The sequence below is a fragment of the Diceros bicornis genome, chromosome X, assembly GCF_020826845.1.
Source record: "Diceros bicornis minor isolate mBicDic1 chromosome X, mDicBic1.mat.cur, whole genome shotgun sequence".
NCBI lineage: Eukaryota > Metazoa > Chordata > Mammalia > Perissodactyla > Rhinocerotidae > Diceros > Diceros bicornis.
The window spans coordinates 70,260,287-70,279,557 of NC_080781.1; the positions used below are offsets into that span (position 1 = coordinate 70,260,287).

The 19,271-nt window shown below is 36.4% G+C and overlaps 1 protein-coding gene across 2 annotated transcripts in view; it reads right to left on the reverse strand.

Annotated features, from left to right (window-relative positions):
• Positions 1-5,434: 5,434 nt before the first annotated feature.
• MAGT1 (magnesium transporter 1) overlaps positions 5,435-19,271 on the reverse strand; it is a 42,744-nt gene continuing 28,907 nt past the window's right edge. For both annotated transcript variants that reach the window (XM_058536229.1, XM_058536230.1), the window contains 5 exons: positions 19,059-19,148; positions 18,359-18,422; positions 11,905-11,979; positions 9,396-9,486; positions 5,435-7,325 (listed from right to left, as the gene is read on the reverse strand). In XM_058536229.1, coding sequence (XP_058392212.1) covers positions 7,310-7,325; positions 9,396-9,486; positions 11,905-11,979; positions 18,359-18,422; positions 19,059-19,148 — 336 coding nt within the window. In that variant the 3' untranslated portion in view covers positions 5,435-7,309. The remainder of the gene's footprint in view (positions 7,326-9,395; positions 9,487-11,904; positions 11,980-18,358; positions 18,423-19,058; positions 19,149-19,271) is intronic.

Below are 19,271 nucleotides of genomic sequence, written 5' to 3' on the forward strand. Positions count from 1 at the left end.
GTTCTCCTACCATGCTTAAGTTGCCTTTTTCTTGATTCACTTAGTTGCTTTCACGTAGTTGCATTCACTTAGTTGCTTAAAACCTCTGACTATTCTCCAGACTTCCAACAAACTTGATTCTGACAGTTTTTGCTCATTTTGTCGGTGTTTCTGCAGAGGGATGGGCCTTCCGGGCTGCTTACTCTGCCATTCTTTGTCTTGGCTATTTTTGGCCTTTCACATTGCCATATAAATTTTAAAATCATCATTTCAATCTTCACACACACACACAAATCTGCTCGGATTTTTACTGGAATTGATATGAAAATTAAGAGCTTTATAATAGTGAATTTTAAAATATATGAACAGGGTATATTCTTTATTTAGGTGTTCTTTAATTTTTCTTAACAAGGGTCTGTGGTTTTCAGTATGTCTTGCACATCTTTTATTACATTTATTCATAATACTATCTTAATCTGTGGGACACGGCCTCAGCATGGCCAGAGAAGCGGTGCATCAGTGCGCACCTGGGATCCGAACCCGGGCCACCAGCAGCAGAGCGCGCGCACTTAACTGCTAAGCCACGGGGCCGGGGCCGGCCCTACTATCTTAATCTGAATTAACATTTGACAGAACTAGCTAGCTAGTCTCTATCAGGGAATTTCATCTTCCTTCTGCTAAGCTGTTGGGACTTGAATCTAATATGTATGATACCATAGCAAAATGGTACTACTGGTGTTTTAGTATTTATTTTGCATATTACCAAAACATTAGTATTTTATACAAATCTGAGATAAAATTGTCATATACATCTATATGTTGTCCTCACATGTTACACCTGAAAAAGGGCCAGGAACCAGCATTAAGGATTCTTTGTACTTCTGGCTTGAGTCTTTCCAAATAGAATGATTAAGGAAGAAAATCTTGATACAAAGAGGCGAGGAGAGGTCAGCCTTATGAGAATGAATTTGATCTTCGAGGAAAAAAATGGGAGGAAAAAGGAAGAAATCTAACAATGAAGGAAGAGAAGTAGTTGGGTTTTACTGAATTGAAATTCAATACTTGCAATTTCAGGACCTAGAATTTGTCCTGGAAACCTGCCTCCTTTCTTTTCCCTTTTCTCCTCAAGCTTCCTTACTATCCTCTCTTTCTGTTTCCCTAAGGTTTCTCCACCTCAGTTCTAAGAAGACTCCATGGGAGACCTTTGGAATTAGATGGAGGCCCAAATTGGTTCTAATGGAAATACAAATAACTAATAAATATAAGAAAATATGTTCAGAGTTACTAGTAACTTGGGAATTGGTAATTAAAACAAGATACCTTGGAAGAATTTTAAAATAAGAAGAGGGTAAGAGTGGTAAGAATGTTTTTAATGTAGTGCATTTTTGTTCATTTAGAAATTTTCGAGTACCATGTAACTCGTTGGGTATGACTCAGGATGTAAATGACTCTGACTTCAGATTTTTTTTAAGTACTGTAATGATACTATACCGCTTATAAGAGTATTTTGGCTTTCCACTACTTTAAAAATCTACCTTGCAAACTAACCATCCTTTAAAATTTCAATACCTGTCACAGAAGCCTCTCCCCACTTTCCCTCCCACCCCAACCCCCAAAAAGTGATCAAACCCTTCTCTGTATCCACGATATAACACATATTTTTCCACCAGCACATAGGATTGCATTTGTTTACATGTTTGTTTCCACCACAAGACAGCAAGCAACTCAAGAGTAAAGATGTTTTGTCTTTCTTCAATCAGTGAAAATTTATTGCACATGTACTTACTTACATGCAGGCATTTTAGAAAATGAGCATACAGAGATGAGTAAGACAATACCCCTATTCCCAAGGAGCTTACAGTTGAGGAGAGAAACAGGGCAATTATAAGATAGAATAATACAGATCAGCATGCACCGAAGGAGAGAGGAAGGGTATAGAACCCAAACAGGGAGGTCTGGAAAGCTTCCCAGAAATTATAATGTTTGAGCTGTGTTTGGAGGGGGAGAAAACATTTCAGTTATTTTATTTGAAGATCATAAAAAGAACTTCAGGGGCCGGCCTGGTGGCGTAGTGGTTAAGTGCACACGCTCCGCTGCTGGTGGCCCAGGTTCGGATCCCCTGCGCATGCTGTGGCGGTGTCCCATATAAAAGTGGAGGAAGATGGGCACAGATGTTAGCCCAGGGCAAGTCTTCCTCAGCAAAAAGAGGAGGATTGCCATGGATGTTAGCTCAGGACTGATCTTCCTCATAAAAAAATTAATTAATTAATTAATTAAAAAAAAGAACTTCAGACATGAAGTTGTCTGTTGTTGTTGTTGTTGTTGTTTTTGTGAGGGAGATCAGCCCTGAGCTAACATCCGTGCTAATCCTCCTCTTTTTTTTGCTGAGGAAGACCAGCTCTGAGCTAACATCTATTGCCAATCCTCCTCGTTTTTTTTTTCCCCAAAGCCCCAGTAGATAGTTGTATGTCATAGTCGCACATCCTTCTAGTTGCTGTATGTGGGACATGGCCTCAGCATGGCCGGAGAAGCGGTGCATCGGTGCGCACCCGGGATCAGAATTGGGGCCGCCAGTAGCAGAGCGCATGCACTTAACCGCTAAGACATGAGGCCGGCCCTCTGTTGTTGTTTTTATAATGCCACAGCCAGGCATTATAAACCGGAAGGTTCAGACCAAATGGATCATTTCTGATATTGGGTGGATATTGGGTGGAGCTAACACATCTTAATGAGTTTTTTTCCAGCTGGAAGTCATTATTTACAAAGTATTCATTGAAATATACTAATCATCACTGATTCTTCCGGCAGGGTTTATCTGAATGTCCTTAAATTGTCACCCAAAAGAGCCTGAAGATCATGCTTCAACATTTCCACCATGAGTCATCCTCGATCCAGCTGTACTCATATTTTCAGGACAATGATCAAATACAAAGTGGTGTCAGTGAAGATATGCCAACATGGAATTGGGGCTAAGGCATGAGTATTTGTTTTAATTTTGAATTGTGGTAAAATATACATAAAATTTACCATCTTTACCATTTTTAAATGTACAGTTCAGTAAAATTGATCACACTGTTGTGCAACCAACCTCCAGAATTCTTTTCATCTTGCAAAACTGAAACTCTATATCCATTAAACAATAAGTTCCTATCCCCCCATCCCCCAGCCCCTGGCAACCACCATTCTACTTTCTGTCTCTATGAATTTGACTACTGTAGGTGCCTCATATAAGTGGAATCATACAGTATTTGATGTCTTTTTGTGACTGGCTTATTTCATTTAACATAATGTCCTCAAGGTTTATCCATGTTATAGTATGTGTCAGAATTTCTTTCTTTGTTAAGGCTGAATAATATTCCACTGTATGTATATACCACATTTTCTTTGTCCATTCACCTGTCGATGAACACTTGGGTTGCTTCTACTTTTTGGCTATTGTGAATAATGCTGTTATGAACGTACGTGTACAAATATCTCTCTGAGATTCTGTTTACGATGCTTTTGGATATGTACCCAGAAGACTTGCTGGATCATACAGTAATTCTATCTTTAATTTTTTGAGGAACTGACATACTATTTTCCATAGCAGCTGCACCATTTTACATTCCCACTACCCAGCAGTGCACAAGGGTTCCAATTTCTCTATATCCTTGCCAACACTTATTTTCTGTTTCTTTGATTGTAGCCATCCTAATGGGTGTGAGGTGGTATCTCATTGTGATTTTGATTTGCATTTACCTTATGATTGACAGTCATTGGTAACTTTTCCCCTAATTACACCCAGGAAAAGTTGAGAGTGAAAGGGTAGTACAGACACAAAGTTCTATTGTTCCTGCCTTCCTTCTGAATAAAAGCCTGTCTGGGGGCTGGCCTGGTGGCACAAGCAGTTAAGTGCATGCACTCTGCTGCAGCTGCCCGGGGTTTGCAGGTGCCGATCTCGGGTGCGCACCAACGCACCGCTTGTGAAGCCATGCTGTGGTGGCGTCCCATATAAAGTAGAGGAAGATGGGCACAGGTGTTAGCCCAGGGCCAATCTTCCTCGGCAAAAAGAGGAGGCTTGGCATCAGATGTTAGCTCAGGGCTGATCTTCCTCACACACACACACACAAAATAAATAAAGAATGCATTAAAAAAAAAGCCTGTATCCCCACCTAAATTCTATTTTCACAGATTAAAGGGAGTCAATTGAAACTCCTCCCTTCTTCTAAAGCCTGCATCAGCCCCTCTGGAGAAACGCCTCTCTCAGTAGGATCCTTCTCCCAGCAATCTATTTATTTGTTTATTTTTTGGTGAGGAATATTGTCCCTGAGCTAACATCTGTTGCCAATCTTCCTCTTTCTGCTTGAAGAAGATGGTCCCTGAGCTAACACCTGTGCCAGTCTTCCTCTACTTCGTATATGGGATGCCGCCACAGGACAGCTTAACGAGTGGTGTGTAGGTCCATGCCTGGGATCTGAACCCACGAACTCACAAACCCCAGGCCGCCTAAGTGGAGCATGCGAACTTAACCACTATGTCACCAGGTGGGCCCCTCTCCTAGCAATCTAGATGTCAGGAAGCAACCAAGGCAGACTAACTATGGTTTTCATGTCTCCAGGGAGTAATTTGACTCTCCAAGTGAACCTCATCCATACGGAATTTGCAGCAAAATGGGAAATCTGTAGGTATTTCCTTGGAATAACCTTCAGTAAATTGCTTCACCTCTTTCGGGCAAGTTTTCTTTAGCAGTCAAAATGAAGGGGCTGATTAAATGGTACCTAAGGTCCCTTTGACTTTGACTTTTATTAGCACACTATTACAGTTGTTGATCTCATCCTTGCTCATAATTGGGCAGAACCCATTTAAATCAACTCTGATATTAACATATTGGTTCCAAGTGTATCCTTTCTAAAAAAAATTTCAATGCACATTATTATACTTAGTTACAGTGTTCACTGACTGGGACAAACGCTGGATCAACCATTGAAGACAGCCATTCATTGACTTATCTTGGCTGTTTTGACTAATCTAATGGGTGACAACATTAGTGAAGGATAACGTATGGAAGAATGCATCTCAATGTAGAAATAATTAAGGAAATTGGTCTATCAAATTCACTGTTGCTAGGACAATAAGAAATTTAATTACAATTTCAAAATTAATATCCTAATATTACAATTCTAGTTTAGTGTTTTATTCTTTTTAAACGTTTTATTTATTTTTTTTAATAACTTTATTTATTTTTTCCCCCAAAGCCCCAGCAGATAGTTGCATGCCACAGCTGCACATCCTTCTAGCTGCTGCATGTGGGACGCGGCCTCAGCATGACTGGAGAAGCGGTGCGTCGGTGTGTGCCCGGGATCCGAACCCGGGCCGCCAGCAGCAGAGCTCATGCACCCAACCGCCAAGCCACGGGGCTGGCCCTCTAGTTTAGTGTTTTAAATTCACCCATGAGATGTTAATTAAAAACTCAGAATTTAGATTGTAAAAGTTTATTGATATGGTCAAAAAGCAAACAGCCAGACATTTGGTTATCCTTGCCACTACAACGTATCATTTTGAATGGTGTTTTAAAAATGCATAACAAATAATATTTAAACCATTACTAGAAAATTAAGAATCTACTTAAGGCACTTCAGATGAAAGCTAATTTCAAAATTTCCAGAAAAGCAACACTATTCTAAGTGTAGTAAATCTGCTTTCTACAAATTTTAGCCAGAATGTAATTTTTCTCCTTACAGAAGAAGAATGTGCTCTTAAGGGAGACAAAACAAAGACAAAAAAAACTGTCATTCTTTCAATGCTCATGGAAAATTATCTGGAGCTATACAGATTACATGGCAGTAGTATTCCCTTTGTCAGTCTGTACAAATTAGGGCATCTTCATACAAGTCTCATAAGAATCAAAGCATAAACTTATTTGGCCTGAGACAAGTACAAGAACAGCAGATAAGGAATCCAGAATCACACGATTTACATGGGGCTAATTAACAAAAATTAACTCCACTAAAAAGTAAGAGGTCAACTATATCCCCCACCCACCAAATCTACTAACAAAAAACAAAAACAAAAAACCCACATAAAACATTTCTTCTTAGGCAATTATATCCATCTCTTCAAACCTCTATTATATACGACTTCTAGACCACATGGGAGAGTTATTAAGATGGTAAATAGTAGCAGGCAGTCACAGTATTATTTTAATGTAATATTTCTAAGATTTCTTTAAAATTTTTTCCACAATCATAATTCTCATATTTCCATAATAGTGGCATTTCAGGATACTCTTCATAACTAGGGGGGAGGTGACAGTTATAGCTGGATCTAACAATAACTCTCAACTTGCCATCTTCACAGAAATTTGGTTAGCACATATGGTTATTTCCACTGACAGAAAAAAGGACAAAACTCAAACAAAACCTCTTCAAATGTTGACTTTGTTTCTCCACTTAAAGTGAGAGAATGAAGGCTAAAACAATAGCAAAAACAGAACAGCTTTCAAGAAACATTTACATTCTATTCACACGCAACAACTCAATATTGCATGATTTTCTTTTCCCAATCTAGGGGAGTACTTTTCCTAAACACAAGGGTTAATAAAATATGTTGTAACTGTAATACAGAAATCAACTTAACCAGATGAGCTTATTTTTTTTTTTCCTTAGGTACAAATGAAATAACGACAATCTCTAATTTGCAGAAACATTTTAGATAATTTTCAAGTTATACTGATTTTAGAATTAAGCTACATTTTTATTAGATAGGGGCCCACCTTAAATAAAACTAGGGAGACAGAATGAACCCAAAATCTTTCCAAATACAACATAGTTAACACCACACTCATGCAGAAATCATATTCCTGTATTTAGAGATACTTTTTAATGTCTACAGCCACCAAGAAGCATAGATAGCACTATATTTCAGTAGGAAAGATGAAGGAAGAGGATGACTGGCTAGTCTTTTTTTCTAAAGGCTAGATGTGTACTCTGAAGATAATAATATAAAGTCAGATGGCCAAAAGTTAACTAAGCAGTTTTGAACTTTGTTCTAATTAAAATGAAGTAGTTTTAAAGTTATAATATACTTGATTCTACTAAAATAAATGTTCCATAAAATTCACTGGGAAGGGAAGATTAAAAGGAGAATCGTATCCAAATACTTCATGATTTTGACAGGAAATTGCTTGTTAAGGCACTACACATCTTCTTTGGTTAAAGGATTAACTATTTAAATCACTCGAAAAAAAGAGGTAATACAAAATACACAAATTGCATTCTTCTTTTCAAACACACACACATTTTCATTTTCCAATTTCCATTCCTCCAGTGTCTACATATCTCTGGGGTCCTTTTTAACTCATCAGAAAGCTGAAAAAAATATACCCATCTATTAGTCTCTGAAAGAAAAGTAGGATTTACTGCTAATAAATATCTTGATTTTAACAGATCAAAGAGTGTTTGAGTGCATGTATAATAAACTTTGAGTATCAGTAACAAAAAGTAGAAACACTGAGATACTGAGGTAGTCTTAGAAGAAAAGGAAAGAGACATAACCTCAAGTTAAAATATCTCCTGAAGAGAGATATCAATTAATAGTTGGAGCAACCATGGTGATCAAATAAGTAACAGAAGTCCCAGCAAGATTACTCTTGCATCCCAGTTAGTATTCTATAGAGGAGAAATTATTTTAAAATATACATACACAGAATAAAAGTATAAAGTTGAAAGATTATAAGTCAAGAATCAAAGTTGTAATAGGTTTTGGCCTTAAGTTTGCAAGAAAAAAGTGCAAAAGAAGATTAATTTATGTTGTTCATTGATCAAAAGGCATGCAGGAATGTCACAATACAACGAATTGACTCAGAAGTTTTTCAAAATTATCTACAAAAAACTTGTGTTAAAAATAATATGAAGGGGGGGGGTCCAGCCCCATGGCATAGCGGTTAAGTGCTTGTGCTCCACTGCTGGCGGCCCGGGTTCGGATCTCGGGCGCGCACCGAGGCACCGCTTGTCAAGCCATGCTGTGGTGGCGTCCCATATAAAGTGGAGGAAGATGGGCACAGATGTTAGCCCAGGCCAGTCTTCCTCAGCAAAAAAAGGAGGATTGGCATTGATGTTAGCTCAGGGCTGATCTTCCTCACAATAAAAAAAGAAAAATCTAAAAAAAAAAAGAAAATAATATGAAGGGGGGCCGGCCTGGTGGCATAGTGGTTAAGTTGGCATGCTCTGCTTCTGGCAGCCCGGGTTCGCAGGTTCGGACCCCAGGCGCAGACCTACGCACCGCTTGTCAAGCCATGCTGTGGCAGCGTACCATATACAAAATAGAGGAAGATGGGCACGGATGTTAGCCCAGGGCCAATCTTCCTCAGCAAAAAAAAAATAAATAACAATATGAGGAATGAATTTGTGTCTCAAAAATATCACTTGATATACTTTACCTTTAGTGTTCATAATCCTTTATACAACAGGACAATGTTGTATTAAAAGAACAGGAATTATAGTAACTGGCAGCACTCAGATTATAAAACTAACTCACAACATCCCCCACTATGTAGGTACATTCCTCTTGGCTATTAAGCAGAGTAAAATCAAGAACTTATGGCCGGCCCCGTGGCTTAGCGATTAAGTGCGTGCGCTCCGCTACTGGCGGCCCGGGTTCAGATCCTGGGCGCACACCAACGCACAGCTTCTCCGGCCATGCTGAGGCCACGTCCCACATACAGCAACTAGAAAGATGTGCAACTATATCATACAACTATCCACTGGGGTTTTGGGGAAAAAAAGGAGGAGGATTGGCAATAGATGTTAGCTCAGAGCCGGTCTTCCTCAGCGAAAAGAGGAGGATTAGCACGGATGTTAGCTCAGGGCTGATCTTCCTCACAAAAAAAAAAAAAAAATCAAGAACTTATAACCAGGAGAGGAACTTCCTCCCTGAGCCTCAGAGATCTTTATGAACACTTCAAGCTGATTAGACGTTCTTAAACATTCTTTCTTATACTTTCTACAAACTGGATTCTAATCAAATGTTCTGTTTATGCCATCCAAAGAGCCTTGAAAAGTAGAGGTGAGAAGTTTAAAAAAATTTGTTTTCAATAATTTCCACCTCAAGAGGAAGCAGAGTACGCAGACAAGAAACTGAGTAGATATGATACAAAATGTTCTAATCATTATGTGTTTTATAGATTTCTAGATTAAATCAGATGATGTCAGAATAATCCTGAAAGATGTTCCTGAGAAGTCATATACTATTGTCCATTATATCACAATTATCTTAAATTTTTATGTGCAACATATCTAAATTAAAGCCTATCTCTTTGCTTTAGAGGTTAGAATAGTCTGGAGGTAAAGCAAAAAAAATAAAGAAAATATTATAAAGCAACATCAACTCTAATTATTGTAAGTATAGATAATCACTATATAAATGAAAAATAATCATACCTATATGGATATCCATGATATTTAGATCTGAAAATAGAGAGCATCCAACTGAAGAATAATACAACAAGTCCAATACCAGCCACACACATTACTGCAGGAAAAAAGGAGAGTAAAATCAGCATGTTAAGCATAATAAAGAACCAGGGCATAAATTTTAATATACACTTCCAAGAGTGAAAAGCAAGGGCTATAATTTACCGGTAAACCTCAACTTTCCAACAATTTTCATTCCCATTCTTATATCTTCAAGAGTCTGCCTTCCCCTTTAATTTGCTCCATTACATTATAGTAGAGTAGCTCCATTTATATACTTGTGCAATTTAATTGTATGAAGGAATGAATTCCTTTAAAGCCATCACAGTCAAGAATTTAGTGTTAGAAACACTGTTTTACTACTGACAATAAAATCACTTATTAAACTTCTTTTAAATCCTTAAAAGTGGTCTTATTGTATTATTGATAAATATTGACTTAAAGACATTGATAACATCCTTGTGACATCCTCACTTGAAAGTATTTTATTCATGCACAGGCAATGACACTGCCTGTATGAGGAACTCATTCAGCATAGATTCCTCATTTCAATAATGAGAGGAAAAAAACCCTGATTCCCAGCCCTAAATTCACAGCTCTCTCCATTAATCTCATATGCTCTGGTTTAGCATGGCAGTTAATGACCTTAACTCCAGATACTGACCCCACAATGCTCAAGTATGATTCCCATAACTTGAGGCTTTCTGAGTCCTTGGACTAAGACTGGCTAAGAAGCATAGAGGTAGGGATGTGGGAAATCACGTGTGCTAACAGCAATGGAAGCTCTAGGGAAACATACTTATTGGCCAATACTAAAACCAACTTTTAGTTTTGTTAGAGAACAATTCTTTTTCCTTTTTAAATTTTCACACAATATGATTGGGGCTAAAATGTAAATGTTAAACATTTTTTCTGAGTATTAACATATGCTCATTGTAGAAAAGTCTTTTTTTTCCTAATCAGATGCACACATACATGTATACACACAGTATCACTCTGTATATATGTTTGTATTCTACCTTTTTGACATAATATACCTAAAAGTGCTTAGGGCAGTTCCTGGTACATAATAAGTGCTCAAGAAATGCTTATTACTAGTGATTATTTCATTAGGTTAGAATCTTAGAAGTAGATCAAATTGTGATTATTTTAATATATGTGGCCAAAATGTTTTACAATTTAAATTCAGGCCAGCAGTGTAGTACTCAGATGGCCTTTTCCTAATAATGAATACTGAAATAGGAAATTTTTTAAAAGTCAGGTAATGAAAGGATGTATATTGTCTGAGTAAAAAATTGATATATTAAGTTCTGTTTTTCTAATATGTGAAAATTCATTTCAATTTAGCAAAGTAAGTATCTCCCAAATTTGAAATCCAATGTCATCTGTTTTTCTAGAAGAAAAAGTAAATAGACTTTATTTAGCTAGGTTAGTTTTGATGACATTTAACTTTTTAACCATAAAAGGAAAACTCTGACTTAAACTGATTTCATGTAAGTGAAATAAGGTTACATTGTTAGCAATTCTTTGCAACAAATACCAATGTGTGAATATTCTAATATATAAAATGTCCATGTAAACCAACAGGAAAAGGACTAAGACTCTAATAGATAAATGGTAAAAGACAAAAAGACATTTTACAGAAGGGAAAACACAAACAGCTAATAAACATTTAGGAAAATATTCAACTTCACTAGTAAACAAAGAAGTACAAAATAATATAATATTTCCCCCTCATCTGGTTAGCAAATACACACACACATATTTTTAATGAAGTTACCTAATACTGATAAAATTACAGTGAAACAAGCATTCTTAAATACCACTAGTAGGAATCTAAATTATTATAACATTTGGGGAAAGATTTTGGCATCATCAGTTTAAAACATCAAAAGAATTGAAAATACTCATGTACAGGACCACACAGTCATTTTACTTCTGGGAATCTACCTTAAGGAATTACTATGAAATGAGGATAAAGCTTAATACACCATGATAGTCACTAAAGATTTATTTATTATGTATTTAAAGATGTATTTATTATAATGAAAGTTAGGAAAAAACTAAGCATTTAACAAAATCAGAACGGTTAAGTAAATTACAGTATATAGAGTTTAAATTTAAAATTATTTATAGGAAAATATTTATTAGTGAATTATTTAACTCCAGTTCAAAAGGGAGGTACAAGATTCAAAATTTTATATATACAATTTTAAAGATGTTTTTACAAATGGAAGGAACTACTACAATGTTAAAATTATTAGTTTCTCAATGGTGGAATAACAGGTAACTTTCCTCCCAACTGTTTCATACTCCTATTTTTCCCCACATTTTCTACAATGAGCACATATTACTTTTGTAATAGTAAAGAAGTAAAATAACATACTTATAACTAAGGCGGGAAGCGATTAAGAGGACATTCTTTTTTCTGTATCAAAGGCAGAATTGTTAGATTTTGGCATATGATATGACTTACTCTTTCGCTTTCCAATATCCATGTCAGATGTAGCAGCTTCACATAAAAGCACCATCCCTAAGGTAACCCCACCGTCTTAGAAAAATTGTTTAAGGAGAAATTTACACAGACACAAAAGACATACCACTTTAATATTCCTAGTCTTTTATGAAGAAAATTAGAATGAATAAATATATAAACCTTCAATTCTTAATTACAAAAAAATTGTAACTAAAATAAGTAATCTTGTGTTTATACAGCATGACAATCATTTACTATGAAGATATAATAAAAATATTAAGGTTGGAAAATTACTTCATTTGCATAAATAAAAATTGATATTTTAAACAAATGTCCCACTATAATTTATAGACAAAATATGAGTCTCCCTGAAATTGTACTTTGAAATAACCTTCCTAGACATTCTTCCAACTATTGCTCCAACCTCATACACATTATAAAATATTAAATGGCCATTCTGAATAATATTTCAACCACCCTCCAAACAAGAACACACTTGAAATGTGCACCATTTAGAGAGAATAGTAACTAATTTTTATTTGAAAAATAACTTCCCATAAATTCTCCAGAATTTCAACAATTAACCTTTAAAGCATGAATTACTACTAACCTACCTAATTTTGCCCTATTCTAATAAAAAAATCACACATGCCATGACCTCACTTTTATTCAACTTAATATAGAAGCTACATAAATACAAAATAGACTACTCACGCAAATAGGTAACACATGGCATGGTTGAATGCTAAAATAAGCAAAATCAAATTTTAAAGTAAATTACAATGTGTTCTAGCAGAAAAGAGAGATTCACTGTGCAGTTTGGTGAATACAAACAGCAGTTAAAAATGTCCAAATTAATTATGCATACACATGCACATTGTATGCTACCGCATGTGGGTATAATTAAGCAGAAAGGGAAAAATAGGTGTTCAGATAAGGCCTAACTTTATAATTGGCTCTATAATTTGTCTATTCATCCCTTCATCACCATCTTGCACTCTCTCTTCAATAGCCTCTTGTTAGGGATGATGCCTATTCATCATGTTTTTAGTTGCTTAGCCAAGTCTTCTTCTCCTGTCATTATTTTTTTCTTACTGAAGTTCTTTATATCCAAGTACGTGTAAAAATTGATCATTTCTATAGGTTTTGGTTATACGGTACTCTGACTGATGGTTGCGACTTTTGTTTTTGGGATGGTTTTTGTATCATGGTCTATATGCTTTTTCTTTGAATGAGCTTTCCATCTCACAACATACCACGAAGGTCTTTGTGTGCTGTTCTCAGCTATCAAGAGCTTTGATGCACTTCCATATGCATTGCTTCATTTCATTTATTAATTCTTTAAACTTTTACTAACACTGCCTACTATGTGGCAGGCACTGCTAGTTCTCAGAGTTACAAAGTTGGACAGAATATAGACTCCTCCTTGGACAAATTTACACTCTAGTGGGGGATATAAACAATGAAATAAATATAAATAATTGCATAATCATGATTAAATGTTACTCTGGGAAAACTGAATAGAAAATAGAGGAGACGGTAGTCCATAACAAACAAGAGCTAGGTTATCAAAAGAACTAGTGGAGGGGCTGGTCTGGTGGCATAGTTGTTAAGTTCGCACGCTCTGCTTCGGCGGCCCAGGGTTTGTGGGTTTGGATCCCGGGCACGGACTTACATCTCGTTCATCAAGCCACAGTGTGGCAGCATCCCACATACAAAAAATAGAGGAAGGGGCCGGCCCCCGTGGCTTAGTGGTTAAGTGCACATGCTCCGCTACTGGCGGCCCGGGTTTGGATCCCAGGCGCGCACCGACGCACCGCTTCTCCAGCCATGCTGAGGCCATGTCCCACATACAGCAACTAGAAGGATGTGCAACTATGACATACAACTATCTACTGGGGCTTTGGGGGAAAAAAAAAGGAGGAGGATTGGCAATAGATGTTAGCTCAGAGCCGGTATTCCTCAGCAAAAAGAGGAGGATCGGCATGGATGTTAGCTCAGGGCTGATCTTCCTCATACACACACACAAAAAATAGAGGAAGACTGGCACAAGATGTTATCTCAGGGACAATCTTCCTCAGGCAAAAAAAGGAAGATTGTCAACGGATGTTAGCTCAGGGCCAAACTTCCTCACCAAAAAAAAAAAAAAAAGAGCTAGTAGAATTAAAGAACATTATATATGACAAAGACATTTGCATGAAAGGAAGCATAATTACAAAACTGTGGGAAAATGTTTAAATTACTTTGATTATTATTGTCCAAGGTAGATTTAAACAATTACCTACAATATCTTTCCCTATTGAATTAGCAGTTTAAAAAAATGAGAATACATAATGATGGTCAGCACTGGCCAGGGATATCAGTGCACATACACATTTCTGGCAGCAAACCTTACTCCCCTTTTTGTAGCAAAACTCTTTTGGAAAACAATTTGAACAAAACATCAAGAGCAATAGGCAGATTCATATACTTTGTTTCAAATCTTACTTGTGGGAATTTGGAGATATGCCAAATTATTTTTATATCCAACAAAACATTCTTCGTAATGTTCAACAATAGGAGAATAATGGATTTATGATATATCCATTAAGAATTATGACTATTTTTCCTTTTCCTTGCCTATATTTTCTTCTTTCTCTGTAATTCTCATGCACTTTTGTAACTATGAAGGCCATACAAGGATACAGAAAATGCTTACAATACATTAAGAAATCAAATGGCATGCAAAGTATATGTGTAACTACACGAAAAGGAACTCCTCTCCCTCAAGAAAATACATATGGGCAAAGAATGCAAGAGAATATGCAAAAATAAACATATATTTTCATATTAGGGTTTTAGATAATGGGTGAAATTTTTCCATACTGCTACTTTATTTTTTAAATTCAAATATATTTAATGTGTGATTCCATTTACGTAAAGTTAAAAAATAGGTAAAACTAATCTATGGTGTTAGCAGTTAGGATAGTAGTTACCTTTGGGCAAGGAAGGTAGCAATCAGGACGGGTGACGAGGTGGGGGATGCTCTGGGATGTGAGTAAAGTTTTATTACTATATCTGGGTGCCAGTTACACAGTTGTGCTCATTTTGTGAAAATTCATCAAACTGTACACTTATTAATTGTGACCTTTTCTGTATGAATACAATACTTCAAATAAAAAGTATAAAATATAATTTTAAAAGTTGCTTCATAGATCAGGCAATTCATTATATAGTTTGCTTTATTAATCATGTAGTAAACTGTACAATATTAAAATAATAATAAATATGTGGATATTTTCCAAAATCATAACTACGACTTAGTAGTAGTCTCATTCTATTAATTCTTTTTTTGTGTGTGTGTGAGGAAGATCAGCCCTGAGCTAACATCCGTGCTAATCCTTTTTTTTTTTGTTTTTGGTGAGGAAGACCGGCTCTGAGCTAACATCTATTGCCAATCCTCCTCCTTTTTTTTTTCCCCAAAGCCCCAGTAGATAGTTGTATGTCACAGTTGCACATCCTTCTAGTTGCTGTATGTGGGACGGCGGCCTCAGCATCGCCGGAGAAGCGGTGCATCGGTGCGCACCCAGGATATACACCTGGGCCGCCAGTAGCGGAGCGCGCGCATTTAACCACTAAGCCACAGGGCCGTCCCTCATTCTATTAATTCTTATCAACATGGTAACTTTTGAGTTTTGAGTCTTTAGGCTTTGTGTCCACTAAAAAAAATAAAGGGGTTTTAAGTCTTCCATAAAGTTCCCAATCTCTAACAAAGTTAAATAGCCTTATTCACTATCTCACCATCATACCTAGTACACGTCCTGAAGGCACTATCTTGTAATCTGCACAAATGTCTGTTTGTCCCAGTACTATAAGCTCCTTAGACAAATCATGCATTCACAGCACTTAGCAAAATAATCGCTCAGAAAATATTACCTGAACCTTCCCAACCACTACCAAAATAGCAAAAACAAAAGAAGGAAAAAGGTATCACCCTGAAAAAAATCCCCATTTTGTATCCTATTAACCAAATTTACAAGAAATTCTATATTCTAACAGGCTCATAATCTATTCAAATATATGTGAAACCTTAAGTGAATGTCTATTCTTTAGGCAGAAGAAAAAAGTAAGAAAATTCCAATTTCTTAAACTTCTTTTATAATTATATTTAAAAATTTAGGATGAAGCTAAAAGACCAACAAAACACAAACCAATTAATTAATATTTTACAATTTTAACTGCCCTTTTGCTCCACTGTTGTAATTCAAAGTACAATTAATTGAGACCATTTCCAGATACTGAAAATTTTTCCAAGGTATAATGTGTTAATCCACCAAACCATACACAAACTTTTTTTTTTTTTTTGGTGAGGAAGATTAGCCCTGAGCTAACACCTGTTGCCAATCCTCCTCTTTTTGCTTAGGAAGATTGGCCCCGAGCTAACATCTGTGCCCACCTCCCTCTATTTTATGTGGGACGCCTGCCATAGCATGGCTTGATAAGCAGTGCATAGGTCTGCACCGGGCAGATCCAAACCCCTGAACCCTGGGCTGCCGAAGCGGACCACGGAAACTTAACCACAATGCCCCTAAATGAACATTTTCAACTTAGATTTTGAAATAAGTCAAAGAAAGACAAATACCATATGATCTTTCTTATATGTGGAATCTAAAATATACTGATTATATATATAAAAATCAAGCTCATAGACACAGAGAACAGATTGGTGGTTGCCAGAGGTGGGGGATGGGAGAAACAGGTGAACTGTTTCTGTTTTTGTTTTTTTTTTAGTTTAAATAAATTGAATAAAAAAATAAATTTTAAGATTTGAAAAGAACATAAGGTTTAGGTAATATTTTTCCTGCAATCTTCTTTCTTATCATAGGGACTTGGTACTCATTATTAGATTAACCTTTTAAGCCTACCATTCCATGGCTGAATAGATTAACTCTCCTGGCTCTGAGCCAGATTGTAAGCAATACATTTTTCACATTATTTAAGAACATTGTTTTGAGAAAATATCATTTTTCCAAATGTCCTTCGATTAAAACCAAAAGCCTGATCTTTTTCAGAATGTTTCTCTTAAAATATCTCTATGAAATCACTGACATAGTAAAAGAAAACAGGGAAAGATAGACACAAACATTCACTAACGGTGGTATTTCCAGGAGTTTTGATTTTTTTCTTTGTACTTATTTGTATTTTCTAAATTTTCTTTAATTAACCTGTATTGCTTTTACAATCAGAAAAAAAAAATTCTTATTTTCAAGGGATTCAATTACTCATATTGACTGTAATCACCGTCACAAAGTTCTTAGCTAGCACAACCCATTTTCAATAGAATAAGGGTTGAACTAGGTGACCTCTAAGTCACCTAGATGGCGAGATAAGAAGGTAGGGTCAATGACTTTACCATCAAGTCACTAGGCAGATTCTCTAACAGGCTGGGCTACAACTGATTCCAGTATGTCAATGTCAGGACCCCTTGGCTGAGAAGCACAACTCTAGGAACACTACATTTGTTCACCTTGTTGATTGGTTCTACAGAGTCACTGCTCATGTATTCAGGTGGGTAAACTGTTCAGTAATACTACGAAATTTAGACTCTTACCTATCTGATGTCACTGTTACCTATCCTTGCAGCTTACAGAGGCATGAATTTTCAGATGTGAGAAAGTAAAAATTAGCTGAGACTGAAAAAGTAAAAATCTGCCCTGCCATTCAAGAGGATTGGACAACACACATATAAATCAGCTACAAAGTTCACAGGAAATAATATTTCTCCCTAGGACATGCTGGGCTATAAAATGTCAAAATAACCCCTGTCTTTGAGTAACTACTGTTTTCTTACTCAATGAGGAACGCTGTTCTCTAAAATCATAGACCGATTCAAATTATACCAGTAAGAAGGAAACATTCCATTCTTGCCTGGAGGATCTAAGTCACCCAGTTTACAAGTCCAATTTCTAAGTAGCTTCAATTTACAACCAAAGTACAGAACTTCAGGTAAGGAGTTTCTGAAGACAAAATCCCACATTTATCTGAACTTTGTAGTTACCAGAAACAGAACCCCGGGTCCACTTCACAGTCCAGACCTGATGCTGACCCCTTTACACTTAGCCTGGTTTTCCTTTGAGCTTATCAAAACATTGCTTCATGCACATTTCACCTAAGCTCCACCCTTCCCCCAAATCTTATAACTCTCTTTCCTTGGGTAAGATGTCCCATGGTTCCTCTGATGTGCAGTCTCGCTTGTAGCAACAATCCATTAAACCCGGCTTTATCAGACTGCAGGTTTGTCCCTGGTGGTCTTTAGCTGATTGGGCTAAGATGGATGACACAGTAATATGATTCCAAAGATATTACAACTTGCATTAATAAGAAAGCAGCCTCAACCAAATGCTGTAGAGAGAATACTAGAATGTGAGAAAAATAGACAAAATGCAGCACCAAGGACTTATTACAAATAGGATACTAAACAGAAGAACAATGTGTGTTTCAGCTACAAACTGGGCTTGGCTGCTTCCATGGATATAATTCTAGGGGAAAAAAAAGACAAAATTAAATCTTTAAATATACAGTAAATTTTGGTATCCTAATCCTAAAATGGGCTATTTTCAAACCCTATGAAATTATTAATTCACTTGATGTATGTAAATCACTGGGTCTGTGGCATTCATTAGTAAATAAGTTTGGCTAAAATAAAAGCTATTTCTTTGTTATTATTTATTTGTCTTTTCGCTGTACTTATACTATGTTTTCAACAACAGAATATATGAGAAAACTAGTATTTCAGTGTGCAAGACCAGGAGGTACAATAATGTAAATTCCATGAAGACAAGGACTATGTTTTTGTTTATCCCTATATCTAATAATACCTAGCACAGTGCCTAGAAACAGCAGATGCTCAAGTACTTGATCAATTATTCTATTTAGCTGAAGGCTAACTTTCATTCGTAGCCAGCTTAGTCAAAAGGACTCACCAAATGGGATAAGGAACTTCCCACTTTAAAGAGCACTGCACTGTCTTTTCAGCAACTGAAGCTCGTTAACACAGATTGAAAAGTCAAAACTAAATCTAGTTCCTTCCTATGCTGGCACTGGTCTCAAAAGCTAATAATCATTAAGGTTAACTTTATAGTATACAATGGAAAGAAACCCTGGACATCCCTTACCACATGTCCCGTGTGAGGATTCTTATGAGCATATGGTGGTCCTCTTATATGGTTCCACATTTGACCAGATGTCATAGCAAGCACAAAACACTAGGAAACAAAAAATAATGAAATATTCATATAACATGCTGTAGCTGTTCCCACTTTGATTAGGTATATGAAAAGTACGTCTGCTCAAATAATACATGAAGAAAAGTTTTTCAGAAGAATGAT